Raw genomic sequence first — 27,143 nt, 5'->3', positions numbered from 1 at the left:
GGCGACTAACTGGATCGGGTGGTCAGACTCGCTGACTTGGTTGACACATGTCATCAGTTAGATGCGTAGATCGATGCACATGCTGTTGATCACTGGATTGTCTGGTCCAGACTCGATTACAGACTGCCGCCATATAACTGGAATATTGCTGAGTGCGGTGTAAAACTTAACTCACTCACTCACTAATCCTGAAATTAATTATATGTAAATTAAAGTCGAGTTTTAGGCTTCTTTATTTAGGCAGATGTATTATCAATGCTTGACAGTTTGTTGTACACTTCATTCCTCTATAACCAGCATACAATATTCACGATGTATAAGTGATTTGTCCAATCCTAGTATGCTTATGAAATGAGTTCCTGTGGTCCCCTGGGTTTTTAAGTGTATAGCCCATGTCAGTTCCTGATGTAATGTATATTTCAGATTCCACAAACCATCAAAAGAAAAGTTGTTGACCCAAGAATACTCCAAGCGCTACGCTGAAGACCAGGAATATGACAACATTTCCCTGCATCGCGGTCTTGACGAGGACAATCCCAGCCTCCGCAACAGCAAGCAGGGAAGCATTCTGTCGAAGCTGAGTAACTGGCGGGCCATCACGCCAGGGCCGGACAAGCGAAGCCTGCTGGATAATGATAATGCTGAGGATGAGATTGAAATGGAAGAGACTGTGTAGATTAAACAGGTCCCAGACACACAAAATCATATCTTTAATACATATTTGTAGTAGTTTAATATTGTGTCGCATTGTGGAGTCAGTACAATAATTGTTTGGCCAGATTAAGTTTTATCTTGTTCTTGGTAGTCCACATAAAATGGTCATAGACTTGTCATTTCACCTGATGAGTGGCAGTCCACAATGAAATGTCTCTATTGTTTCTTGATGTTTGTCTGGTCTCAGACTACAGAACCGTATTTTGTTTGGACTTGAGCCTGGAAGAAGCTAGTGTCATGACTTAAGAATGTCTTGTTAACTGTTTATTCAGGAAATACTTGTAAGAAGGCTTTGAATGTCACATCTGAAAATAGGAAGTGTTTACAAAATTTTATTGAACTCTTTCTGCTCAACAGCAAATGCATCTGTGATCATGTTATTGTTTGTCATTTTATGATTTCTTAGAATCATTTGGGGCGATGGGGTAGCCTAGTGGTTAAAGCGTTTGCAATGGGTACAATGTGTGACGCCCATTTCTGGTGTTCCCCCCCATGATAAGGCCGTGATAAGACAAAAAAGTTTCCTTGTTTTTTTTTATTGGGTCGACCCTGTAGTATTGCAAAGAAATTCTTTAAATTGGATCAGTTTAAAAATATACAAATTCAATTGTGTGCCATATAATTCTTGTGTTCTTTATGGTAAAATGTCTTGAAATATCATTGCATCATTCAAAGGAACACACGTGTAAGTAAATCACATATTGTCGAGCGACCTAATCTGTAATAGAACCTAAGGATGTAGGCCATTAAACATTTAATTATCAATACATTATTTATGATCACAGTTACTTTTGCTTTAAGAATCCCCTAATTATCTTAGTCTGACAGGTTAGTAGCTTGTTCGGCAATCAACTGTCCATGTGCAGCGGCCATTTTGGACACCTGAGCCCCTCTAGGTCCCTTTCATGACAACCATCTGAGCAGGACACTGCCACTTCCAGGAAATAAAATATAACCAAACAATTATTTACAAATGACCTCTTTTGGTACTTATCCACAGATAGTAAGTATTTTTAAGTAATCTTATTGACTATAAAGGTTACAAATATTGCACACAGAGGATATAATTTTTTATAACTTTTTATGTACACTAGCTTTCTTAACATTTTACGCCATGTTTATAACAGGTAAGGAAATCCAATATGATACTGTATGGTTGTAAAATTCCACGTGTTTGATGAATTTTGCAAACTGGCCAGTTACTTTACAAAATGATAAACATAAACGAAGTCTTTGTTTGACAAGTAAGTTTGATTGAGCAGATCTTACTTAACTTTTGGACGATGCTTCCATTATTCCATATGGGATCTTAGACTGATTGCTTTCAGATTTTGCCATACAAAATGTATTTGATATTACCCTAGAATTAGTTTTGTACTAGTAGTATCTCAGTATCCCAGTATCCCTATCAAGGCTGGGTACGTAGTTTATGTTGAGTAATGAACATCATGATAACCAGACAGTAGATCATCATGCTGATATATTTGACCAGTGTGTTACATTTGTTTAAGCATAACTTGTTGCATGGAACTACTTTCCACACAACTTGTATGGTAGATCATAGCATATGTAGCTAATTTGTTTATATCTACTCTACTACTGGTCTACAACCCTGTACAGTATATCTATTTTCTGCTAACTTGCAGCTCGTTTTACATTTTAACCATTCAAAGAAATGAAACAAAAAAGTCTCCTTTTCAATTGTGTTGATATACGCTGACTTTGCCAGTGATCAGTTTCAGTACTTGTAATGTTTCTATCCAATTTTACGATTCTATGTGGAATGTGATTTTGTGGATTTTAGCTGCCACATTAACAGGGATTTTAACGAAATTTGAACCAGAAACTTAAAAGAGTTGAACCTGAATATATCCTAAGAATAGTAAATGTTATAAGGAATATTTCAAGACAAATGTGGTCAGATACGTTGTGAGAAGTCAAAATGTGTGTTGTTTATAGTTGTTACACCTGTTTGATAACTTGACACAAGCGAAGTGGAACAAATGTTGCAATTTCTACAAATTTCATCACCATGAACGATTTGGGTAAATAAGTTCGTAGTGTGTTTTATCATATGTTATCTGAAGGAATATATTTGTGTGTCCTTGACCGTGAAATTCACACATGACTCTTTTAAGATGAAGACATTGTTTGTGGGAAAATTGAGCCTTTGGAAGACAGATGTTTTGAGATTGTCACACCAATTCATGTTTGTTATTTCATAATTATGTCATGCATAATATATGCATCATTAAGCTTAACACTAATAATTATCAAATTGTTTCACCACCAAGTGCTATGTTGACTGTATGTTTTACAAAGTATACTTTACAAATTTTGAATTGTACATTTCTGGTATTTTTTGAATGTGAATTTTGTCACCTCTTTAATTAGAAGTTCATGATTAGTGGTCAGTGAGATGTTTCAGTTTTATTCAATATTTAACCCTCTTTCAAGAATGAATATGGTTCTACAGTAAAGGCAATAACTGTTCTAGTGTTTCTACACAGTAAATCTAATGATCAGTCTGTTGATGAGTTTGTTAAAATATTTATGGCAGACTAGTCATGTTTACCGGCTTTTCTTTCCCTTGAAGCATTATTCAAGGAAAAGGCACGTTACTCTCCCAACATTCTAGATGTCCCCGTAAGCACTTTCTTAACAAATTGGCTCTCAGTTTCAGATACTTATTCCAAGAAGTCATTTGACCAATTTACACATAATTTCTTATAGATGTTGCATGTAGCTTTGGATGTGAACTTGGCAATTTCAAGATGTCCTTTAAAATGGCCTGTATTTTGTTGTTAAAATATGTATGGTACAGAAAGATAAGCGCTCATTGTGATATTGTGATATGAACCTGTTTAGAGGTTAAACCATGTTATGACCTATGGGGACATGTTGTCCCTTCCTGTCAGGTACTATAGCTACTGTCATACACTGAAGTTTGTTGTTTTATGACTGGGTGAAAAGTCTTCAATGTAGCATGGTTTTAGACTGAAACCGGCGTAAATTCATTTGGCTTGTATCATTTTTCACAAGTACTCTCTGAACTGGCATCATTAGGGACCAGAGCTCCAAACTGGCATCATTAGGGACCAGAGCTCCAAACTGGCATCATTAGGGACCAGAGCTCCAAACTGGCATCATTAGGGATAAGAGCTCCAAACTGGCATCATGGAACAAGTTCTAATAACAGGCATCGTTTCAAACCAGTACCCTCTATACTCACATCATTTGGGAGCAGTACTTTCAACACAGGCATCATTTGGGACCAGTACATTCAACACAGGCATCATTTGGGACCATAATTTGGTCTAAGGTCATGAACATGCTGGTTTGATGAGAGTATGAGATTCAAAGAATTACAGATTCTATCCCAACTAAATGATTTCAGTGGAATGACTCTAGGTCATTCTGTAGCTTGCTGTTATCATTTTAAGCATAAATTGAATTCTCATAGTTGTTGATTAATTAACCTGAAGATGGAACGTTATCAGTTGGTAACATCAACAACAGATGCTGTCTTCTCACTGGTCTCTGCAATGAAGCTGTGTGTCATTACATTCTCAAAATTGATTTTGCTTCTTCATGAATTGTCTGGAAACAAATATGCAAATAACTGTTTCTGCACTGTGAGAATCCTGATGACAAATATATAAGATTAAGTTAAAATCTTGTATTAGGGAACTCTCAGTTATGCTCTGTATATACTTGATGTCCATGGTTGCCCTAGAGACGTCACTGTGAGGTGCATGAAAACCAAACAGATATATTGATATTACAACCAAAAGGTAATTGTCCAGTTTCTGGAGAGTTCACTCCAGGGCAAGAAGCTCATGTCAGTTGATATTCCCGAAGTCCTTTACTGTTTTTATGAATATTTTTAGATTCCTGTATTCAATGTCAGAATACGCAGTTGTATTGAGTTGTGTTCACTATGAGCTGCTTCAGTGGACTGTGATCAATTAAGGAAGTCCAAGGCTTGAGTACTTGTAGTCCAAACAAGTATTGATTAAATCATTCAAAGCGTAAACTCATATCTGTATTAGGTGTCAATTTGATAGCCAGTAAGATACCAACTATTTCATATTCAGGGTATTTTGCTTGAGGATTATTTTATCAGTCTGCTTTTCAAGTCCTTCAATATTTGTATGTGAATCTCGAAAAAAGGATGACCTGTCAGAATAGTCCAGTGAACATGCGTACATGTATTTGACATGAAGTGAACATGAGAGTCACTTTGTACATTTGCTTTTGAATCAAAGATTCTCACAAGCTTTCTTGGAGTTCCAGCTCCAACTGATAATGTCACTTATGTTTAACCTTGATGTTCAATGCTGACATAAACCTTTAACATTGAAAGATACAACTGTCACATTATTATTTTGAGCAAAAGACATGTTCACAAAGTACTATGATATTTCCTGAATATTGAAATGGACAAAAGCAGATAAAAAAGGTTTGATGCAATTGTGGTTTTATGTAAAATTATACCCCACAAAACAACTAATTTTGATATTACTTTTATCACCAAATGTTTTTTACAGAATTTAACCATTTTTGTCAAATTTAATTGTCTATGTTGTCCTCTACAGCATGATTTAGCTGTGTTGTCATCAAGGATCTGTGTTGCCACAGTGGTGTCATGTGAACCAGATTTGATATATTTTTAATGTCACATGTCCTACATCAGAATATTTTACTCACAGGCTCTGCTTACGAATGTTAAAATGATGAACAGATAAAAAATCACACTGCATTTGTTCCTGTTGATTAAATGAATCAGCTATCATAGTATTGCAGATATCTGAATCATCTGTCACATGTTTAGGGTCAGTGATAACCTGTGTTTGACACATAATGATATCCAAGGTCAATTGACATAGCTCCCTACTCCACGCCAGCCTACTCCAGCTCAAACCAAATTCTGCCAACCAATAGTGGTGTCTTTTAGTTATGCCATGATTTAGGGAATACTGTTGGTAAAAACAGCTAGAACCTATCTGCACCAGAAATGCAAAACCGAGAAGTGGAATCAATATGGAGTCCACTGTTCCAAGTCCTAACCAAACTGTGCATCAGTGAGTCCAGGTTTTCACAGATGTATTTGGACTCGCCTTGGCTCTTTCATTGACTGACTTGTAACCTATCAGCTCCAGATGTGTGTCATCATACATTGAGGAAATGCTCTGGATGCCAATAATGCTACATTTCAGGACCTATTTAAGTTCCTTTCTCATCATTCTGAAGTCCCTGGTTCAGTTCCTCATCCTGTTCCTCCAGGTGTGACATTGTTGGAATGTTGATACAGTGGTGTAAAGATCACTAAATCATTCTTTGAAGCATGCTAATGTTAATATTTCCAGTATCACAAGCAGTTTCCTTGTAGAATTGAAAAGATGATGGTTACATTGTTTCTCAAGCTTATAATCCTCCTTGTCATCACCATCCACAAACTCTGTCCTTGGTGAGCTTGAAGAACTTGCCTTGCCCATCTCCTTGTCCACGCATTCTGTTGCAGGAGTACCTATATAAACTTAGTTATATAAGGTGTTGAAGTTTGGTGACATGGTTCAATGTGTACCATCGTATATACCCCGTATCTCCCAACACATTAACCGCTGGTTTGTCTGGCCTTGGTTGATTGATTTACAAGAAATTGTGACCAAGTTGAAACATTGTTGAAAGAGGTTTTAAAACTGCAGTTTGATCACCCAGTCCGATACATTTGTGTCCATTTATTCTCAGCTTACATGCATTTGGCAGAGTCTGTAAACACAATGCCCTCAGCCTCCTTGAGAAGATTGTCGACCTCCTCCGGTCCCCCAAGCTGCTTGCTCAGCCAGTCTCTGGCTTTGTTGACCACCATCTCCCACACAGGCCGTTCCTCTGGGCATTTCAAGGTCAACCAACAAATAGCCAGACTGGTAGCCCATACCTTTTCTTCCTGGAATATGAAGGTCATGAAAGATAAATAAAGCAAGAAAATAAGTGTCTATGGAAAATGAAGGTCATGAAAGATAAGTAAAACAACAAAATAAGTGTCTATTCACTCATTACACGTGCTCATTAGCTGTGAACGTCATTAAATGTATTGGTTCATCAGTGTAAGGTTATGCATTCTAGAACCCAAGCGAACGAATGTTTCAACTGAGTAGTATGACCACGCCAAGGGTCTTCTTAAGTTGTTGAAAAACATCATTACCACTGAAAGCGTTTTTACAGGTAGTGTGTCCTCGGTGGTATCCACAACGGCAGCAAACTCTGGTGTCAACGACCAGGAACCGTCGTACTCCTGCAACGCCACCATAGTGCTTGCCTTAGCTGCAACTGAAGACATGTACTGTTTTGTACAAAAGCCAGGTTGGCAGGAAGCACGTTCAATGATCGTGAAGTAAACCCTTTTCTTCTGCAGGTAGAATCGGTCTGTGGGCCTAGGTGTAAAGTGTCGGCTCGATTCCCATGGTTACAGTGTCCAATGACCATTCCTTGTGTCTACGTGTGCTAAGAGCAACGCCTACTCACTTTGGCTGTAAATATATATGTTAGACATGCATTTACCTGTAGAAATAGGTGTGGCCGTCACGTCGTCATGGTCACCGACGCTGAATGTCACATCTTCTACTCCACATGTACTTCTGTTCTCCAAGCCTTCATCCATACTCTTTGTTCTCGGTGATGGGAACATCCAAGAAAAGCAAGAACATCGTGGAAGACAGTTTTTGGATATGGGTCTTGTCGGGCTGCTGGAATCTCTAGTTTGGTGACCTCCATAAACATCCATGTTATCTCTGTCGCGGACACAAACCGGATCTTTGTGTTGGGAGAACCTCACATCAAGTTCCCGGGATAAAGTGCTTCTTGTCCTGGAGATGAAATGTGCAAAAAACACCCTCAAAATTGTATTTTACATAGGCCTAGTCTGGAACCATATTCCAGTCTTCTTTGACGGTCGAAGTGGTCTTTGACGCCTGTCACACCTGAGAGAGGCCTCTTTGCTGAGCGAATGGTGGAGGTTTGTACAACTGGGACACATGTATCCCATTATGGATACTGAAAACAACTTGTGTTTTTTGTATTGTCTAATCAATCATTATAATTCAAGTAGTTAAAAAAAAGACAGTCGAATTTGCATTTTGACAAAAATGTAGTTCCAAATCTCATGAAGCTGAATCCAAAGAACTAACAAACAAAAGAGAGAGTAATGGCCTTTTTCAACCACAAATCTATTTTCAAATTGTAATTTCCGTTGCTAGATACACTAAATAACTTCTTATTGTTAAACTCAGCTTGTCGTTGTTCACATGACCTTGATGACTTGTTAAAAACATACACAACCCCGATCTACATTTTTTTAATCAACCAAAAAAGGCATGATGAAAAGGATGTTTCGGATCTCCGTGGCTTTTTTATCGTCAAGAGTGTGATTTTAAGTCCTTTCTAGCAATAGTCCAGCAACCTCATGGCTGGGGACGTGGTATGGGATTCACAAATTGTACCCATGTGGGGAATCAACCTCGTGGAATTCGGCGTGACTACCGAACGCATTACCAACTGAACTGGAAGACTAAACTTTACACCCTACTGTGTTTTTTTTGTAAAACCAGGGGCAAAAGTGTTTCCCTGTCATTTTCTGGAACAATTGTTGTACCATGTAAAACTGCTCATGTTCAACGTTAAAGACCATGCATTCACAAGGCTATTAATTTTGTAGGTGAAAAATACATACTAGCATTTTGGCTTAGAGATTTCTGGGTGAGAAAATACATACTGGCATTTGATTTCTGGGTTGAACATTTGCCATCTTGGTAATAGTCTTTCTGTCTTGACCGCTGGATGTAATTTCTCATTCTTTGCAGTATCCATGGCAACAAACTGTATAACCTTTCTGATCGGCTCATATATTCTTTCACTCATCTCTGGATCAATGCCAACGAACGACGTGTATTTTGAAATGATGTTACCCGCAACACTCGCGACGATTATCTCCCTTTTCCTGTTGGCGCCACAGTCTGGAACACAATCGACAGTGTTGGAGAGTGGCATTGCTTATACCACAGTGGGTAAGCTTAATGTTGGGAAACGTACAAAGGAGGAAATAACACAGTTCCTGTAATATTCAGCTCTAATATTCTCTCTGGCCTGTGGTAAGAGGCGACTAGGGTTCAGGGCTAGGCTCGCTGACTTGGTTGATGAATGTCATCGTAAAACAACTGCGTAGATCGATGCCCCTTGTTTCAATCATTGGATTGTCTGGTCCAGACTCGATTATTTACAGACTGCCGCCATATAGCTGGAATATTGCTGAGTGTTAAACAACAAACTGTCAAAAAACTCTGATCTCATTTATCCACATTTCACCTGAATGTTACATTCCGATACCCAATATCTGTGATCCTTCATCCTGTTGTTAGGGTTAATTACCAGAATACTTCACTTAGTGGAGGCCGAAGACTACATTGTGCCTGAATCAAGAGAGCACCAGAAACCAACGATGGTTTGGGAGCTCCTGCATGTCATTCGTCATCAAACTGGTTTAGGAAATAGTGTGCTATCGTCACGGCCAAACACATCTTTGAAAGTGCTTCACAAACAACTTGGGAAGAAGAGCTATTTTCACGTGTCTTGAGGTGGGATGCTTTAAAGTACCTGAAGCCCTACATCCCCATCTCAAGAGGGATTTGTCCATGTACGGACATGATGCTTACAATGAAAGGAACGAGTCTAATTTGGAATTTTAATCCGTAATCGCCATGATCGGATCCTGGAAACCGGATCCAGCTGTGTTATAAGCTTTGGTCATTTAAAACACCTCGGTAGACGACAAGGGTGACAGTGATAGGGGTATGCATGACGGACAGACCTGAACCCGTTACCTGTCTCTTGATCTTCCAGATCGTCAACAATGGTTTTCATAGCCCGCCTGTGGACAAAGTGTCCTGGCGTCATCACAGCGTCGCCGATGACGTCAAACGTCATTGTGTGGGTGAACGTTTTCCCGCCAATGTTACCCGACATCGTGGCTTTCCCAACAGTTGACGTGTCAGACGACATCTGTAAACATAGCTATCTCATTCTATCATCCAGGCAGTCCATAGCTTACGTTCAGTCTAACTTGAGACACTCACAGCGATTCTCTAACCATCAACAAATCTTTCATACGTTTCATTTTTTCGAATTTCATGAAGTCAAGACTGCACGTACTATGTACACTAGTACACTGTACTACAGTTAAAAAATTCTTAGAAGTTACGCTCGGAAGTTCTGATCAGAAACAATCCAGAAGATAAATATTTACTAGTGTCTACTGATGAATGAAATATATACAAGGACAAGGTCACCCAAAGGTTACCAAAGTGTATTGCATCCTATATTTATATCCCTACCTCGCCTGTTAAGAAGCCATAGAAGGTACACCTCTGGCCGCTGAATATATCGGGCATGTCTTGGGGTATTCTATGAGCCACTGCAAGGCCAGCCGGAAGCTGGAAGTCGATGACCAGGTCAGTCACTGCGGGCTGCATTGCTTGTTTCAGTAGTTTCATCACCTGGGCACAGAGTAAACAGGTTTAGTGGAGCTGGCGTCGACCTTGACAGCTCTTAGCGGCTCTAATGACAAATTGTTTCTCTGATCACAGTGTGATTACACATAAGCTCAGGCCTCCACAGGATTGTCAGACATTATAACATGGGATAACTGCTGGTTTAAAAATAATATTAACATTGTTCTTTAAACAAGTTGAGGTAACATTACTTTTAATATTGTCCCGGTAGAGATCACATCACAGCAGATGGAAAGGGGGGAAAATATTCGGATCTGACGTGTCTTGTGTCTGTAATTTTTGTAATGCTGTGCGAACATTTTCAGATGTGTTACCTACCTTTTCTTGCAGATTGTCACTCCCGGTAACCAGCTCCACCTGGCCACGCCCGGCCCTGGCTATGTTCCTCACCAGCGGCAGGGACACCGCGTCCCCAATACCTACCGTGAACACCCTGAGACGAAAATAAAAATATACTTAGGTTAAGGATAGGACATAACATAATTAAAGACTATAAAAGTCGTACAGAGCTACAGTCACTACAATATGCCTGAAACGATAACACACGTCTTACTGCAATACCTGATAATCAGAGATACTTGCCTGTTCTCTGGGGCATTCCTCCTTACGAGTGAAACAATGTCAGCGATGTTGAAGACATCGCCATCAGTCAACAGAAACATCTGGAAAGTAACCACAGTTATTCCCATCTCCATCACATCATATGTCACTGCCACCTATAGATAATCAGTTAGGTGAGGTAAACGAACATCCATCTACCCGGTTAAGTATAGGACCCTAGCGGCATCAGCGAATAGGTGGATTGGGTGGTCAGGTTTGATCACTTGGTACACTTCGTAGGTACTGTTCATTATATCACTGATGTTTCTGGTTGACACTCGGTCACTGATGTCAGGTAACTGGAATGCTTGTGCGGCCTCAACCATTAAACAACACAAGGCGAAAACAAAAATAACACTGATAGGGAAAGAAATGCAGTGGCGATTCTCAAAGTGTTCAGTCAAAACAATACAAATTGTCAATTCTGTTTCTGTTTCGTTATCCACAATTACACCAACTTATGTCGGTGTTCATTGCAGGATTCATCACTTCAGTTATCGACAGAATGGATAAGGTATGGGTGAAATTATCGGATGATTTCACTGGAGAGTTTTAAAGCAAGGATAATGTATGATTTCACTGGAGGTGTCTAGACCTCGCTTGTTACCTGTCGTGTATAGCCTGGTTGGGGTTACCTGTCGTGTATAGCCTGGTCGAGTTTACCTGTCGTGTATAGCCTGGTCGAGGTTACCAGTCGTGTATAGCCTGGTCGAGGTTACCTGTCGTGTATAGCCTGGTTGAGGTTACCTGTCGTGTATAGCCTGGTTGAGGTTACCTGCCCTGTATAGCCTGGTCGAGGTTACCTGTCGTAGCCTGGTTGAGGTTACCTGTCGTGTATAGCCTGGTCGAGGTTACCTGCCCTGTATAGCCTGGTCGAGGTTACCTGGTCGTGTATAGCCTGGTAGCCTGGTTATAGAGGTTACCTGTCGTGTATATAGCCTGGTTACCTGTCGTAGGTACCTGCCCTGCCCTGGTTAATGTTACCTGTCGTGTATAGCCTGGTTGATGTTACCTGTCGTGTATAGCCTGGTCGAGGTTACCTGTCGTATAGCCTGGTTGATTATGTCGGTACCTGTCGTGTTATGGATATAGCCTGGTTGATGTTACCTGTCGTGTATAGCCTGGTCGAGGTTACCCGTCGTGCATAGCCTGGTCGAGGGTTACCTGTCGTGTCGTATAGCCTGGTCGAGGTTACCTGTCGTGTATAGCCTGGTCGAGGTTACCTGTCGTGTATAGCCTGGTCGAGGTTACCTGTCGTGTATAGCCTGGTTGAGGTTACCTGTCGTGTATAGCCTGGTCGAGGTTACCTGTCGTGTATAGCCTGGTTGATGTTACCTGTCGTGTATAGCCTGGTTGATGTTACCTGTCGTGTATAGCCTGGTCGAGGTTACCTGTCGTGTAGCCTAGCCTGGTTGGTCGGGGTTACCTGTCGTGTATAGCCTAGTTGTGGTAACCTGTAGTGTATAGCCTGGTCGAGATTACCTGTCGGGTATAGCCTTGTCGAAATTACAGGACGTGTATAACCTGGTCGAGGTTACCTGTCGTGTATAGCCTGGTTGAGGGTACCTGCCCTGTATAGCCTGGTTGAGGTTACCTGTCGTGTATAGCCTGGTTGATGTTACCTGTCGTGTATATCCTGGTTGAGGTTACCTGTCGTGTATAGCCTGGTCGAGGTTACATGTCGTGTATAGCCTGGTTGATGTTACCTGTCGTGTATAGCCTGGTTGATGTTACCTGTCGTGTAGGTTAACTATCGTAGCCTGGTTGAGCCTGGTTGATGTTACCGGTGGTATATTAGGTTACCTGTCGTGTATAGCCTGGTTGATGTTACCTGTCGTGTATAGCCTGGTTGATGTTACCTGTCGTGTATAGCCTGGTCGAGGTTACCTGTCGTGTATAGCCTGGTCGAGGTTACCTGTCGTGTATAGCCTGGTTGAGGTTACCTGTCGTGTATAGCCTGGTCGAGGTTACCTGTCGTGTATAGCCTGGTCGATTACCTGTTACCTGTCGTTATAGCCTGGTTGATGTTACAGGGCGTGTATAGCCTGGTTGAGGTTACCTGTCGTGTATAGCCTGGTTGAGGTTACCTGTCGTGTATAGCCTGGTCGAGGTTACCTGTCGTGTATAGCCTGGTTGATGTTACCTGTCCTGTATAGCCTGGTTGATGTTACCTGTCCTGTATAGCCTGGTCGAGGTTACCTGTCGTGTATAGCCTGGTTGAGGTTTCCCGCCGTACACCAGACTGAGGGGTTTCAGCAGCTCCGTCCCGACCATGTTAGCCGTCAGAGTCGCTTGAAGTTCCATCGCCTTCTGTAGAGATGACGGCCCATATCGTACACTCCTAGTGCCCCAAGTACAGTACGTCATTAACTGACCATTTCTCAACAGTCACGTAGAGTTATACATGTTTGCTTGTTGTTTAATAATGCCGTTCTCAGAAAAACTATGATCCAGCAATACGACGAAGGCCTGTTATAATCGGGCCTGGACTAAAATGTCTGGAAGTGCTGCGAGAGAGTTTCAGAACCTACCACCTCATCCATTTTGCCGCTTCTTTCGACAAACAGGAGTTGAAGGGTACCCAGTGTAACCCTTTATGACAAATGGTTATTCAAAAATATATGTTCACTACGTTTAAAAAGAGGAGTCGGTTCAGTATGCGGTGTCTGGGTTGGGTGTTAATGTGTAACTTCGGGCAAGGTATGACAGTGTGCTTGCAGCTGAAAGCAGCACATGGCTAGACTGGCACAAGCAGCCACACGTACGCACGCACACACACACGTGCATGCAGGTGTATTATTCCTGAACTCGTAGTTTTACCTCGCCTCACCTGATTCCAATTCACGTCCTTGGGTTCTTTAAACGAGCCCAGATAGCGCTTGGAAAGTAATAACACAATGTTTCAGTTATTGATACATTCAAATAACAGATCTATTGCCTCCGAGTAATCCCTATTCCACAGAACCAGTAGCCCCGTTCCTTTGTTAAACTATTGGATTACGATCTTGTTAGCGGTAAGGTCGCTTTGTGGACGGGATCCCCATCTAGACGAATCTACAGTCACGAGTAACAATTTGACAATTCGACGAATATAAAAGATATAATTTTCTTTCATACGTTCTTAAAGTTCTTCTTGGCCTTTTATTATCTTTTGTAATTCTTTCACGAGCAGTCACATGGTGCCTAGATGGTATTCATGGCTGATAGTGTAATTACGTAAACACAGAACTCACTGGGGGAACAGAGCCTCACAGGAACTCCCAAAGCTGATGACGTTGAAGTAGCTGCCCACAGGGAGACTCTTCAGGAAGAACAGCAGGGTCTCTTGGGCGTTCAGCATAGGTTCCCCATGCATACTTGCTGTGAGTTGGACGGCATCTTGTTAGCAATATTCCAGCACTTTCACAGTGTCTGACATCAGAAATGGTCTAAACACAGACTGAGTGTATTCAGGTGATCCTGGGCCGTTGTGTGACGATCGAACGCCTTAAACACCAACTCATCATACAAAATGTGCTGGTTTCCTTAGATCAGACTTTACGAGAAAGTTACGAATCAGTCAAAAATATACCATCTTACACTAATAATTAATGATACGCCATCGCAATACATTTGCATAGAAAAATACTCCTTAAGCTTATTTTCTGCTTTTGTGCGTGTGTAAAACACAGTAAAAGATACAAAAGGGTGATAAACTTAAATAGAATTAAACAATTCCCAACCGTTTACCTGATGTGCATACATATAAGATGATTTGTCAGTAACGTGTTTTACCTGACCGGTCGATGATAAAGATGAACTCTGACTTCACGAGTTCGGTAGTGATGCTGAGATCTGGGTAGAACGACAGCATGAGGATGTCCATCTCTAGGAGGGACCCTGGGCAATCTGAGGATACAAGTGTCCACATTCGTCTCTTAAGATAGTGGTGAGTGACTTCGATTAATGTCACCTTGAAAAAACTTTCAACTCTCAAACACCAAGAAACATGATCCCGGCGAACCAGGATTCGAACCCCGACCACAGAGTTCTGGCATGCCCCAGGGATGCAACTCCAAGTTTATGTTGTATGGTCATTCTTGAAGGATTTGTTGTCAAACACCACACAAACTAACATTCCAGGTAAACAACGGCATCAAATACAAAACCGAGTTCGACAAATACATGTATACGTAATTCTCGACATCTGATTTAAGGTAAAGATATATTCAGAAATATTTGACTGATTTTGATCCAAATGCCAATTTTATTAACATTATGAAAACACATAATGATTGTATCATAAGAGATGTCAGTATTTTCCTGTATCATGTACTTCAGCGCATTAGAAATGTTCCTCTTACGCAGCATGTGCACTAAACTATCTATATCATATGCAAATGACTGTATGATGGGCCTGTGGCCTTTTACTGAATAAACTTGTCTGTCTGTCTGTAATTCTCGACAAGCGAGGTCACATGACACCTGCTTTGTTTACTGGTGATACAGGCAGGGTTAGGTTAACGATGAGTTCCCTACACCAGAAAGATCAATTTTAATTATCGGACAAGTCCCGCATTTCTTGGAGACGACCTACTAATGTGATCTACCTGTTCTACCCTTCTCCAGCGTGGCTTGTGGTCTGTGGGTATCCCTGTACAATACGCTGAATGACAGACTGTGATCAGGTGTAAACTCTTCGGCAAGACCAATCTGTGAAATAGAATAATATCATGAATATAGTGTTAGCTGTTTAAGGTATTATTTTCGTGTTCTGTTTTCTTTGATTTTGTTGTTGTTGTTGTTGTTTGTTTCGCAGCCGTCAGCGGTAAACGTTGATTGATGTTAGGAGCAAGGATTCACGGCGTGGGGTTCATGTTGCTGGAATTATTTACTTACCTGTAATCTCCGCGAGGTACATTACCGTGCGATCACAATTTGGAAATATGCAGATGGTAATTCGTGGGTACGTTTTGATGGATATGGATATTTTAATTGTTAAATAATCGGTTCTTCTGAAAAAGTTTGGCTTCAAAGAAAATCACGAATCTCAGCTTACTGTGACCCAGTCTCAGGTGCAAATGCAAATACCTCATTACCATTTGCATCTACGTGTTGTTCAATGTACTTCCGCATTGTTAGGATACAGACACAAGAGGTGTCACAATGGTCCAAGTGTAATACCATGTACCTGTTGACAGTGAGTTGGGGGCAGAGGTGTGCTCTGTATTTGTGTCATACTTAGACAGAGTTCTAGAGACTTTCCCCATGTTCTGACCCAGGGAGTTGGACAATCCTTTCTTACTAGGTATATGAGGGCCCTATCTCTTGCATCTGAAGCGACAAGAAGATCAGCCGTGTGTGTGATGATTATTGTACCTTGGAGACTCTCTGCCTGGCCCTCTCTTGTATATGTTACAGTCAGATTGTGAAATCAGACATGTGAAATGACTAAGAAGGTCAGCCATTTCGCGAAATGACTAAAATGAAATGACTAAGTATATTGAGTCATTACATGAAATGACTGAAGTATATTGATTGTTGTTACACAAAATGACTAAGCTGTTTAGTCAGATTGTGTAATCCAGTGGGTGGGTGGCTGCTGGTAGTGTGGCTTGCGAGAGACGCCATCCCTGGTAGTGTGGCAAAGCCAAGCATCAGTTGAAAGGGACAAATGGCGACATAAAAGACATGCTGGTAGTGTGGCTGAGTGATAACAAGACTAAGACATGCTGGTAAATAACAAGACTGGACATGCTGGTGTGGGCATAACAAGATTTGTCAGATTTGTCAATTTGTATTGATTTGAACTTATTTAATATCATAATGCAATTGTTACATTTCTTAAGTTTATTGTTGGATGGTTTCACGCTGTTCTGTTATGGACTGATTCCATGTAAAGTCTTTAGTTTAGTTTTAACTGGGGAATCAATAATCTTCAGCAAACCATGTGGATGAATATGACAATTTTCTTGAATATAACGTTCTCATGTCTATTGTGTTCTTTGAACGTCATTGTTCAGGCAGATATTGATCTCTGGTGCAAGCCGATGTGGCGTTATATAGTGTGTGAGCTATAAGACGTGCCACTGTAAACAGTGTTTGGGCCACATCACCACATCTTGTCATCTGATATGGGAGGACCGCCTGAAACATGCCCATCTCTAGGTTGTGTTAAAACTCTGGTGAAACATAGAAACATGTTTATGGTCGTTGCAAACCAATGGTTGTAATCAATGATTAAACATTGGATTCAAACCAACGAACAGCGGAACCCGATACTATCAATTTACCTAACCTTTCTTCACATCGTCACACAACCTGGATTTGTTCTGTAGATAATCGTAATTAGCATTTTGGGTTGACCGACATCATGAAACATTCACCTACCGTCATCGTATTGCAGTCTTCAGGCATCACAGTGGTGACAAGTTTGTCAGTATTTGACCACACTTCAGAAATTCCATGTTTTGAAACAACTGTTGCCTCGAAGTCTAGCATATACTGACAACTGTTTCTTGCGAAGAGGTCAAACCTAGTTTCTTTGTCGTCACCTGCAATACAAGAATATTTGAATAATCTAGGATTCTATTCCACGGCTCGTTAATACCGTACCTTAGCTTGTGGGGTTGACCGAGGTGTCTGACAAACATCCCCTAGGTCTTGTACGCTGACACGCCGTGATGTGAAAAACCGTCCAAAGCATCCCTCACACAAGCAAATTGAGATCACAGTTGTTCGGCTTTTACTGAACAGGCTCCCTGGAACATTATCTAGGACAATAAATTCGGAATGATATCTTGGACTGTACCCTCAGAATAGTAATTAAGATTGTACCTTTGGGATAATATCTAAAATTGTATCTTCAGGAACATATTTTTGTTTGTACCTTCAGAATAATATCTTGGGTTGAGAACCGTTGGCAGAACAAACTTGAGAGACCCATCAGTCTTCTGGACCAGTTCAGTGACGAAGGAAAACTGGAGTTTGGCGTCCGAGTTTGAGGGGAGATTACCCAGCTTGCATCTGAAGATGTCTCTTGAAGAACAATCTTCCTCCATCAGAACACTAGTCATACCTCTAGCCGTGGCCTCCTCGTAGGTTAACTCTGCCTGAAATTTGTAGACCAAGATATGTACGACGAATAAATAGCCCTTCGAAACACAGGCGATTCAAATGCGCACAAGTATATTAATACACGATTTCTCTCGAAAAACGGGTTTAAAGACTTAGAACTGCAAATCAATACAGCTGTTTGATCAACTAGCTACGCCAAATGACATTACAACATATCTTACGCCATACTGAAACGTGCTTTCGTAAATATGAGACGTCCAGGCCAGAACATAATCACTGTACAATGACTGTCGAGACAGGATCTAGAGGGAGTGAGTTTAGTTTTACGCCGCACTCAGCAATATTCCGGCTATATGGCGGCGGTCTGTAAATAATCGAGTATGGACCAGACAATCCAGTGATTAACAACATGAGCATCGATCTGCGCAATTGGGAACCGATGATATGTGTCAACCAAGCCAGCGAGCCTGACCACCTGATCTCTTTAGTCGCCTCTTACGACAAGCATGGGTTATTGAAGGCTCATTCTAACCGGGACCTTCACGGGTCGGGTCTAGAGGGAAACACTGGGGATTAAGTAAATGGATGGAGCAGTGGTGATACCAGGTGTTCGCCAAAAGGTAAGCATGGTCTACCTACCTATTTTATAGTATTGAATTATATACTAGTTACAACAAAGAAAGACCGTTCTCCTCACCTGTACTTTTTCCTGGATTTCTGCCTTAATCTTCCTCCCGTCCATTTCGGCCTCACATTTGTAGACGGCGCCGTTGTCGTCAACATGATACACAAAGACCACATCCACAGCTGTAGATCCGGCGTTGTGGTACGTGAGGGAGGCGTCGACGTTGGCCAGGAATCCGTGGACCGTCACCGACACGTCCACCCGCTCCAGCGGGACTGGAACACAACGTGAGAGTGTTATGAATATCAGCTGGATGACAATAACCTGAACGTAACCGAGTGTAGGGTGGGTAGCCTAGTGGTTAAAGCGTTTGCTCACCACGTCAAAAACCCGAGATCGATTACCAACATGGGTACAACGGGAGATGCTCATTTCTGGCTTTCCCTGCCGTGATAGTGATCCGATGAGCCACGTCGTTGACAATGGCCCCTGTAAGTGTCATGTCAGTCATGAGAGCCACGTCGTTGACAACGGCCCCTGTAAGTGTCATGTCAGTCATGAGAGCCACGTCGTTGACAACGGCCCCTGTAAGTGTCATGTCAGTCATGAGAGCCACGTCGTTGACAATGGCCCCTGTAAGTGTCATGTCAGTCATGAGAGCCACGTCGTTGACAACGGCCCCTGTAAGTGTCATGTCAGTCATGAGAGCCACGTCGATGACAACGGCCCCTGTAAGTGTGATGTCAGTCATGAGAGCCACGTCGAGGACAACGGCCCCTGTAAGTGTGATGTCAGTCATGAGAGCCACGTCCCTGACAATGAGAGGCCCCTGTAAGTGTCATGTCAGTCATGAGAGCCACGTCGTTGACAATGGCCCCTGTAAGTGTGATGTCAGTCATGAGAGCCACGTCGCTGACAATGGCCCCTGTAAGTGTCATGTCAGTCATGAGAGCCACGTCGTTGACAATGGCCCCTGTATGTCAGTCATGAGATTGTGTCGTCGTTGATGTCATGTCATGATGAGAGCCACGTCGTTGACAACGGCCCTGTAAGTGTGATGTCAGTCATGAGAGCCACGTCGTTGACAATGGCCCCTGTAAGTGTGATGTCAGTCATGAGAGCCACGTCGTTGACAATGGCCCCTGTAAGTGTCATGTCAGTCATGAGAGCCACGTCACGCCTGTCAGTTGACAACGGCCCCTGTAAGTGTCATGTCAGTCATGAGAGCCACGTCGTTGACAACGGCCCCTGTAAGTGTCATGTCAGTCATGAGAGTCCAACGTCGTTGACAATGAGCCCGTTGACAATGGCCCCTAAGTGTCATGTCAGTCATGAGAGCCACGTCGTTGACAATGGCCCCTGTAAGTGTCATGTCAGTCATGAGAGCCACGTCGTTGACAATGGCCCCTGTAAGTGTCATGTCAGTCATGAGAGCCACAATGTCGTTGACAATGGAGCCCGTCTGTAAGTGTGATGTCAGTCATGAGAGCCACGTCGTTGACAATGGCCCTGTAAGTGTCATGTCAGTCATGAGAGCCACGTCGTTGACAATGGCCCTGTAAGTGTCATGTCAGTCATGAGAGCCACGTCGTTGACAATGGCCCCTGTAAGTGTCATGTCAGTCATGAGAGCCACGTCGTTGACAATGGCCCTGTAAGTGTCATGTCAGTCATGAGAGCCACGTCGCTTGACAATGGCCCCTGTAAGCGTGTCATGTCAGTCATGAGAGCCACGTCGTTGACAATGGCCCCTGTAAGTGTCATGTCAGTCATGAGAGCCACGTCGTTGACAATGGCCCCTGTAAGTGTCATGTCAGTCATGAGAGCCACGTCCTTGACAATGGCCCCTGTAAGTGTGATGTCAGTCATGAGAGCCACATCGTTGACAACGGCCCCTGTAAGTGTCATGTCAGTCATGAGAGCCACGTCGTTGACAACGGCCCCTGTAAGTGTCATGTCAGTCATGAGAGCCACGTCGCTGACAACGGCCCTGTAAGTGTCATGTCAGTCATGAGAGCCACGTCGTTGACAACGGCCCCTGTAAGTGTGATGTCAGTCATGAGAGCCACGTCGTTGACAACGGCCCCTGTAAGTGTGATGTCAGTCATGAGAGCCACGTCGTTGACAATGGCCCCTGTAAGTGTCATGTCAGTCATGAGAGCCACGTCGTTGACAACGGCCCCTGTAAGTGTCATGTCAGTCATGAGAGCCACGTCGTTGACAACGGCCCCTGTAAGTGTCATGTCAGTCATGAGAGCCACGTCGTTGACAATGGCCCCTGTAAGTGTCATGTCAGTCATGAGAGCCACGTCGTTGACAATGGCCCCTGTAAGTGTCATGTCAGTCATGAGAGCCACGTCGTTGACAATGGCCCCTGTAAGTGTCATGTCAGTCATGAGAGTCAGTCATGAGAGCCACGTCGTTGACAATGGCCCTGTAAGTGTCATGTCAGTCATGAGAGCCACGTCGTTGACAACGGCCCCTGTAAGTGTCATGTCAGTCATGAGAGCCACGTCGCTGACAATGGCCCCTGTAAGTGTCATGTCAGTCATGAGAGCCACGTCGTTGACAATGGCCCCTGTAAGTGTCATGTCAGTCATGAGAGCCACGTCGTTGACAACGGCCCCTGTAAGTGTCATGTCAGTCATGAGAGCCACGTCGTTGACAACGGCCCCTGTAAGTGTCATGTCAGTCATGAGAGCCACGTCGTTGACAATGACCCCTGTACGTGTCATGTCAGTCATGAGAGCCACGTCGTTGACAACGGCCCCTGTAAGTGTCATGTCAGTCATGAGAGCCACGTCGTTGACAATGGCCCCTGTAAGTGTCATGTCAGTCATGAGAGCCACGTCCTTGACAATGGCCCCTGTAAGTGTCATGTCAGTCATGAGAGCCACGTCGTTGACAACGGCCCCTGTAAGTGTGATGTCAGTCATGAGAGCCACGTCGTTGACAATGGCCCCTGTAAGTGTCATGTCAGTCATGAGAGCCACGTCGTTGACAATGGCCCCTGTAAGTGTCATGTCAGTCATGAGAGCCACGTCGTTGACAACGGCCCCTGTAAGTGTCATGTCAGTCATGAGAGCCACGTCGTTGACAATGGCCCCTGTAAGTGTCATGTCAGTCATGAGAGCCACGTCATTGACAACGGCCCCTGTAAGTGTGTGATGTCAGTCATGAGAGCCACGTCGTTGACAATGGCCCTGTAAGTGTGATGTCAGTCATGAGAGCCACGTCGAAGACAATGGCCCCTGTAAGTGTCATGTCAGTCATGAGAGGCACATTGTTGACAACGGCCCCTCTAAGTGTGATGTCAGTCATGAGAGCTACGTCGTTGACAACGGCCCCTGTAAGTGTCATGTCAGTCATGAGAGCCACGTCGTTGACAATGGCCCCTGTAAGTGTCATGTCAGTCATGAGAGCCACGTCGTTGACAATGGCCCCTGTAAGTGTGATGTCAGTCATGAGAGCCACGTCGTTGACAACGGCCCCTGTATGTGTGATGACAGTCATGAGAGCCACGCCGTTAACAATGACCCCTGTAAGTGTCATGTCAGTCATGAGAGCCACGTCGTTGACAATGGCCCCTGTAAGTGTCATGTCAGTCATGAGAGCCACGTCGTTGACAACGGCCCTGTCGGTCATGAGTGTGATGTCCTGTCATGTCAGAGAGCCACGTCGTTGACAATGGCCCCTGTAAGTGTCATGTCAGTCATGAGAGCCACGTCGTTGACAACGGCCCCTGTAAGTGTCATGTCAGTCATGAGAGCCACATCGTTGACAATGGCCCCTGTAAGTGTCATGTGTCATGAGAGCCACGTCGTTGTCATGAGAGCCACGTCGTTGACAATGGCCCCTGTAAGTGTCAAGTCATGTCATGTCAGTCATGAGAGCCACGTCGTTGACATTGACAACAGTCATGAGAGCCTGGCCCTGTAAGTGTCATGTCAGTCATGAGAGCCACGTCGTTGACAATGGCCCCTGTAAGTGTGATGTCAGTCATGAGAGCCACGTCGTTGACAATGGCCCCTGTAAGTGTGTCATGTCAGTCATGAGAGCCACGTCGTTGACAACGGCCCCTGTAAGTGTGATGTCAGTCATGAGAGCCACGTCGTTGACAACGGCCCCCTGTAAGTGTCATGTCAGTCATGAGAGCCACGTCGTTGACAATGGCCCTGTAAGTGTCATGTCAGTCATGAGAGCCACGTCGTTGACAACGGCCCTGTAAGTGTGATGTCAGTCATGAGAGCCACGTCGTTGACAATGGCCCCTGTAAGTGTCATGTCAGTCATGAGAGCCACGTCGTTGACAATGGCCCTGTAAGTGTCATGTCAGTCATGAGAGCCACGTCGTTGACAATGGCCCTGTAAGTGTCATGTCAGTCATGAGAGCCACGTCGTTGACAATGGCCCCTGTAAGTGTCATGTCAGTCATGAGAGCCACGTCGAGGACAACGGCCCCTGTAAGTGTCATGTCAGTCATGAGAGCCACGTCGTTGACAACGGCCCCTGTAAGTGTCATGTCAGTCATGAGAGCCACGTCGTTGACAATGGCCCCTGTAAGTGTCATGTCAGTCATGAGAGCCACGTCGTTGACAATGGCCCCTGTAAGTGTCATGTCAGTCATGAGAGCCACGTCGTTGACAACGGCCCCTGTAAGTGTCATGTCAGTCATGAGAGCCACGTCGTTGACAATGGCCCCTGTAAGTGTCATGTCAGGTCATGAGAGCCACGTCATGAGAGCCACGTCGTTGACAATGGCCCCTGTAAGTGTCATGTCAGTCATGAGAGCCACGTCGTTGACAACGACCCCTGTAAGTGTCATGTCAGTCATGAGAGCCACGTCCGTTGACAACGGCCCCTGTAAGTGTCATGTCAGTCATGAGAGCCACGTCGTTGACAATGGCCCCTGTAAGTGTCATGTCAGTCATGAGAGCCACGTCGTTGACAATGGCCCCTGTAAGTGTCATGTCAGTCATGAGAGCCACGTCGTTGACAATGGCCCCTGTAAGTGTCATGTCAGTCATGAGAGCCACGTCGTTGACAATGGCCCCTGTAAGTGTCATGTCAGTCATGAGAGCCACATCGTTGACAATGGCCCCTGTAAGTGTGATGTCAGTCATGAGAGCCACGTCGTTGACAATGGCCCCTGTAAGTGTCATGTCAGTCATGAGAGCCACGTCGTTGACAATGGCCCCTGTAAGTGTCATGTCAGTCATGAGAGAGCCACGCGCGTTTGACAATGGCCCCTGTAAGTGTCATGTCAGTCATGAGAGCCACGTCCTTGACGATGGCCCTGTAAGTGTCATGTCAGTCATGAGAGCCCATGTTGACAACGGCCCCTGTAAGTGTCATGTCAGTCATGAGAGTCATGCCACGTCGTTGACAACGGCCCTGTAAGTGTCATGTCATGTCATGAGAGCCACGTCGTTGACAATGGCCCCTGTAAGTGTCATGTCAGTCATGAGAGCCACGAGCCACGTGTTGACAACGGCCCCTGTAAGTGTCATGTCAGTGTGATGTCAGTCATGTCATGTCAGATGAGAGCCACGTCGTTGACAACGGCCCCTGTAAGTGTCATGTCAGTCATGAGAGCCACGTCGCTGACAATGGCCCCTGTAAGTGTCATGTCAGTCATGAGAGCCACGTCGTTGACAATGGCCCCTGTAAGTGTGTCATGTCAGTCATGAGAGCCACGTCGTTGACAATGGCCCTGTAAGTGTCATGTCAGTCATGAGAGCCACGTCGTTGACAATGGCCCCTGTAAGTGTCATGTCAGTCATGAGAGCCACGTCGTTGACAATGGCCCCTGTAAGTGTCATGTCAGTCATGAGAGCCACGTCGTTGACAACGGCCCCTGTAAGTGTGATGTCAGTCATGAGAGCCACGTCATTGACAACGGCCCCTGTAAGAGTCATGTCAGTCATGAGAGCCACGTCGTTGACAACGGCCCTGTAAGTGTGATGTCAGTCATGAGAGCCACGTCGTTGACAATGGCCCTGTAAGTGTGATGTCAGTCATGAGAGCCACGTCGTTGACAATGGCCCCTGTAAGTGTGATGTCAGTCATGAGAGCCACGTCGTTGACAATGACCCCTGTAAGTGTCATGTCAGTCATGAGAGCCACGTCGTTGACAATGGCCCCTGTAAGTGTGATGTCAGTCATGAGAGCCACGTCGTTGACAACGGCCCCTGTAAGTGTGATGTCAGTCATGAGAGCCACGTCGTTGACAATGGCCCCTGTAAGTGTCATGTCAGTCATGAGAGCCACGTCGTTGACAACGGCCCCTGTAAGTGTCATGTCAGTCATGAGAGCCACGTCGTTGACAATGGCCCCTGTAAGTGTCATGTCAGTCATGAGAGCCACGTCGTTGACAATGGCCCTGTAAGTGTGTGATGTCAGTCATGAGAGCCACGTCGAGACAACGGCCCCTGTAAGTGTGATGTCAGTCATGAGAGTCCACGTCGTTGACAACGGCCCCTGTAAGTGTCATGTCAGTCATGAGACGCCGTTGACAATGGCCCCTGTCATGTCAGTCATGACAATGGCCCCTGTAAGTGTCATGTCAGTCATGAGAGCCACGTCGTTGACAATGGCCCTGTAAGTGTCATGTCAGTCATGAGAGCCACGTCGTTGACAATGGCCCCTGTAAGTGTGATGTCAGTCATGAGAGCCACGTCATTGACAACGGCCCCCTGTAAGTGTGATGTCAGTCATGAGATCCACGTCGTTGACAATGGCCCTGTAAGTGTCATGTCAGTCATGAGAGCCAATCCTTGACAACGGCCCCTGTAAGTGTCATGTCAGTCATGAGAGCCACGTCGTTGACAACGGCCCTGTAAGTGTCATGTCAGTCATGAGAGCCATGAGAGCCACGTCGTTGACAATGGCCCTGTAAGTGTCATGTCAGTCATGAGAGCCACGTCGTTGACAATGGCCCCTGTAAGTGTCATGTCAGTCATGAGAGCCACGTCGTTGACAATGGCCCCTGTAAGTGTGATGTCAGTCATGAGAGCCACGTCGTTGACAACGGCCCCTGTAAGTGTCATGTCAGTCATGAGAGCCACGTCGTTGACAATGGCCCCTGTAAGTGTCATGTCAGTCATGAGAGCCACGTCGTTGACAATGGCCCCTGTAAGTGTCATGTCAGTCATGAGAGCCACGTCGTTGACAATGGCCCCTGTAAGTGTCATGTCAGTCATGAGAGAGCCACGTCGTTGACAATGGCCCTGTAAGTGTGATGTCAGTCATGAGAGCCACGTCGTTGACAATGGCCCTGTAAGTGTCATGTCAGTCATGAGAGCCACGTCGTTGACAATGGCCCTGTAAGTGTCATGTCAGTCATGAGAGCCACGTCGTTGACAATGGCCCCTGTAAGTGTCATGTCAGTCATGAGAGCCACGTCGTTGACAATGGCCCCTGTAAGTGTCATGAGAGCAGTCATGAGACAATGCCACTGTCGTTGACAACGGCCCCTGTAAGTGTGATGTCAGTCATGAGAGCCACGTCGTTGACAATGGCCCCTGTAAGTGTCATGTCAGTCATGAGAGCCACGTCGTTGACAATGGCCCCTGTAAGTGTGATGTCAGTCATGAGAGCCACGTCGTTGACAATGGCCCTGTGTGTCATGTCAGTCATGAGAGCCACATCCTTGACAACGGCCCTGTAAGTGTCATGTCAGTCATGAGAGCCACGTCGTTGACAACGGCCCCTGTAAGTGTCATGTCAGTCATGAGAGCCACGTCGTTGACAATGGCCCTGTAAGTGTCATGTCAGTAAGTGTCATGTCATGTCAGTCATGAGAGCCACGTCGTTGACAATGGCCCCTGTAAGTGTGATGTCAGTCATGAGAGCCACGTCGTTGACAACGGCCCTGTAAGTGTCATGTCAGTCATGAGAGCCACGTCGCTGACAATGGCCCTGTAAGTGTCATGTCAGTCATGAGAGCCACGTCGATTGACAACGGCCCCTGTAAGTGTCATGTCAGTCATGAGAGCCACGTCGTTGACAACGGCCCCTGTAAGTGTCATGTCAGTCATGAGAGCCACGTCATGAGAGCCACGCCGTTGACAATGGCCCCTGTAAGTGTCATGTCAGTCATGAGAGCCACGTCGTTGACAATGGCCCCTGTAAGTGTCATGTCATGACAGTCATGAGAGCCACATCGTTGACAACGGCCCCTGTAAGTGTGATGTCAGTCATGAGAGCCACGTCGTTGACAATGGCCCCTGTAAGTGTCATGTCAGTCATGAGAGCCACGTCGTTGACAACGGCCCCTGTAAGTGTGATGTCAGTCATGAGAGCCACGTCGTTGACAATGGCCCCTGTAAGTGTGATGTCAGTCATGAGAGCCACGTCGTTGACAATGGCCCCTGTAAGTGTGATGTCAGTCATGAGAGCCACGTCGTTGACAATGGCCCCTGTAAGTGTGATGTCAGTCATGAGAGCCACGTCGTTGACAACGGCCCCTGTAAGTGTGATGTCAGTCATGAGAGCCACGTCGTTGACAATGGCCCCTGTAAGTGTCATGTCAGTCATGAGAGCCACGTCGTTGACAATGGCCCCTGTAAGTGTGATGTCAGTC

At 44.6% G+C, this 27,143-nt stretch overlaps 2 protein-coding genes and 2 long non-coding RNA genes across 4 annotated transcripts in view; 1 reads left to right on the top strand and 3 right to left on the bottom strand.

The window, feature by feature from the left end:
- Nucleotides 1-5,476, top strand: part of LOC124261035 (copper-transporting ATPase 1-like) — a 62,417-nt gene extending 56,941 nt beyond the window's left edge. Inside the window, 1 exon segment of the mRNA XM_046695355.1 lies at nucleotides 424-5,476. Within this exon segment, the coding sequence (XP_046551311.1) occupies nucleotides 424-676 (253 nt within the window). The 3' untranslated portion in view covers nucleotides 677-5,476.
- A 90-nt stretch (nucleotides 5,477-5,566) lies between these two features.
- The window catches only part of LOC124261043 (von Willebrand factor A domain-containing protein 5A-like), a 32,466-nt gene continuing 10,889 nt past the window's right edge, over nucleotides 5,567-27,143 (bottom strand). Inside the window, exons 2-16 of the mRNA XM_046695365.1 lie at nucleotides 18,634-18,870; nucleotides 17,749-17,971; nucleotides 17,250-17,413; nucleotides 15,470-15,572; nucleotides 14,655-14,768; nucleotides 14,114-14,240; nucleotides 13,080-13,221; nucleotides 10,863-10,942; nucleotides 10,599-10,713; nucleotides 10,104-10,265; nucleotides 9,594-9,771; nucleotides 8,489-8,729; nucleotides 7,279-7,583; nucleotides 6,923-7,047; nucleotides 5,567-6,664 (exon numbers count right to left, since the gene is read on the bottom strand). Of these exons, the coding sequence (XP_046551321.1) occupies nucleotides 6,467-6,664; nucleotides 6,923-7,047; nucleotides 7,279-7,583; nucleotides 8,489-8,729; nucleotides 9,594-9,771; nucleotides 10,104-10,265; nucleotides 10,599-10,713; nucleotides 10,863-10,942; nucleotides 13,080-13,221; nucleotides 14,114-14,240; nucleotides 14,655-14,768; nucleotides 15,470-15,572; nucleotides 17,250-17,413; nucleotides 17,749-17,971; nucleotides 18,634-18,870 (2,514 nt within the window). The 3' untranslated portion in view covers nucleotides 5,567-6,466. The remainder of the gene's footprint in view (nucleotides 6,665-6,922; nucleotides 7,048-7,278; nucleotides 7,584-8,488; nucleotides 8,730-9,593; nucleotides 9,772-10,103; nucleotides 10,266-10,598; nucleotides 10,714-10,862; nucleotides 10,943-13,079; nucleotides 13,222-14,113; nucleotides 14,241-14,654; nucleotides 14,769-15,469; nucleotides 15,573-17,249; nucleotides 17,414-17,748; nucleotides 17,972-18,633; nucleotides 18,871-27,143) is intronic.
- LOC124261040 lies at nucleotides 11,693-12,039 on the bottom strand. Its single transcript, XR_006894244.1, has 3 exons — nucleotides 11,988-12,039; nucleotides 11,865-11,892; nucleotides 11,693-11,763 (listed from the first exon to the last, which is right to left on the bottom strand). It is a non-coding gene; the product is annotated as an uncharacterized LOC124261040 (long non-coding RNA).
- LOC124261039 lies at nucleotides 12,060-12,867 on the bottom strand. The gene is made up of 3 exons (XR_006894243.1): nucleotides 12,684-12,867; nucleotides 12,447-12,614; nucleotides 12,060-12,271 (listed from the first exon to the last, which is right to left on the bottom strand). It is a non-coding gene; the product is annotated as an uncharacterized LOC124261039 (long non-coding RNA).

Source organism: Haliotis rubra, unplaced genomic scaffold (genome assembly GCF_003918875.1).
Source record: "Haliotis rubra isolate DU_JTF1 unplaced genomic scaffold, ASM391887v1 Scf786, whole genome shotgun sequence".
In the NCBI taxonomy this organism is placed as follows: Eukaryota; Metazoa; Mollusca; class Gastropoda; order Lepetellida; family Haliotidae; genus Haliotis; species Haliotis rubra.
The sequence above is the reverse complement of the archived record's forward strand: the minus strand, read 5'-3'. Positions and strand labels throughout refer to the sequence as shown.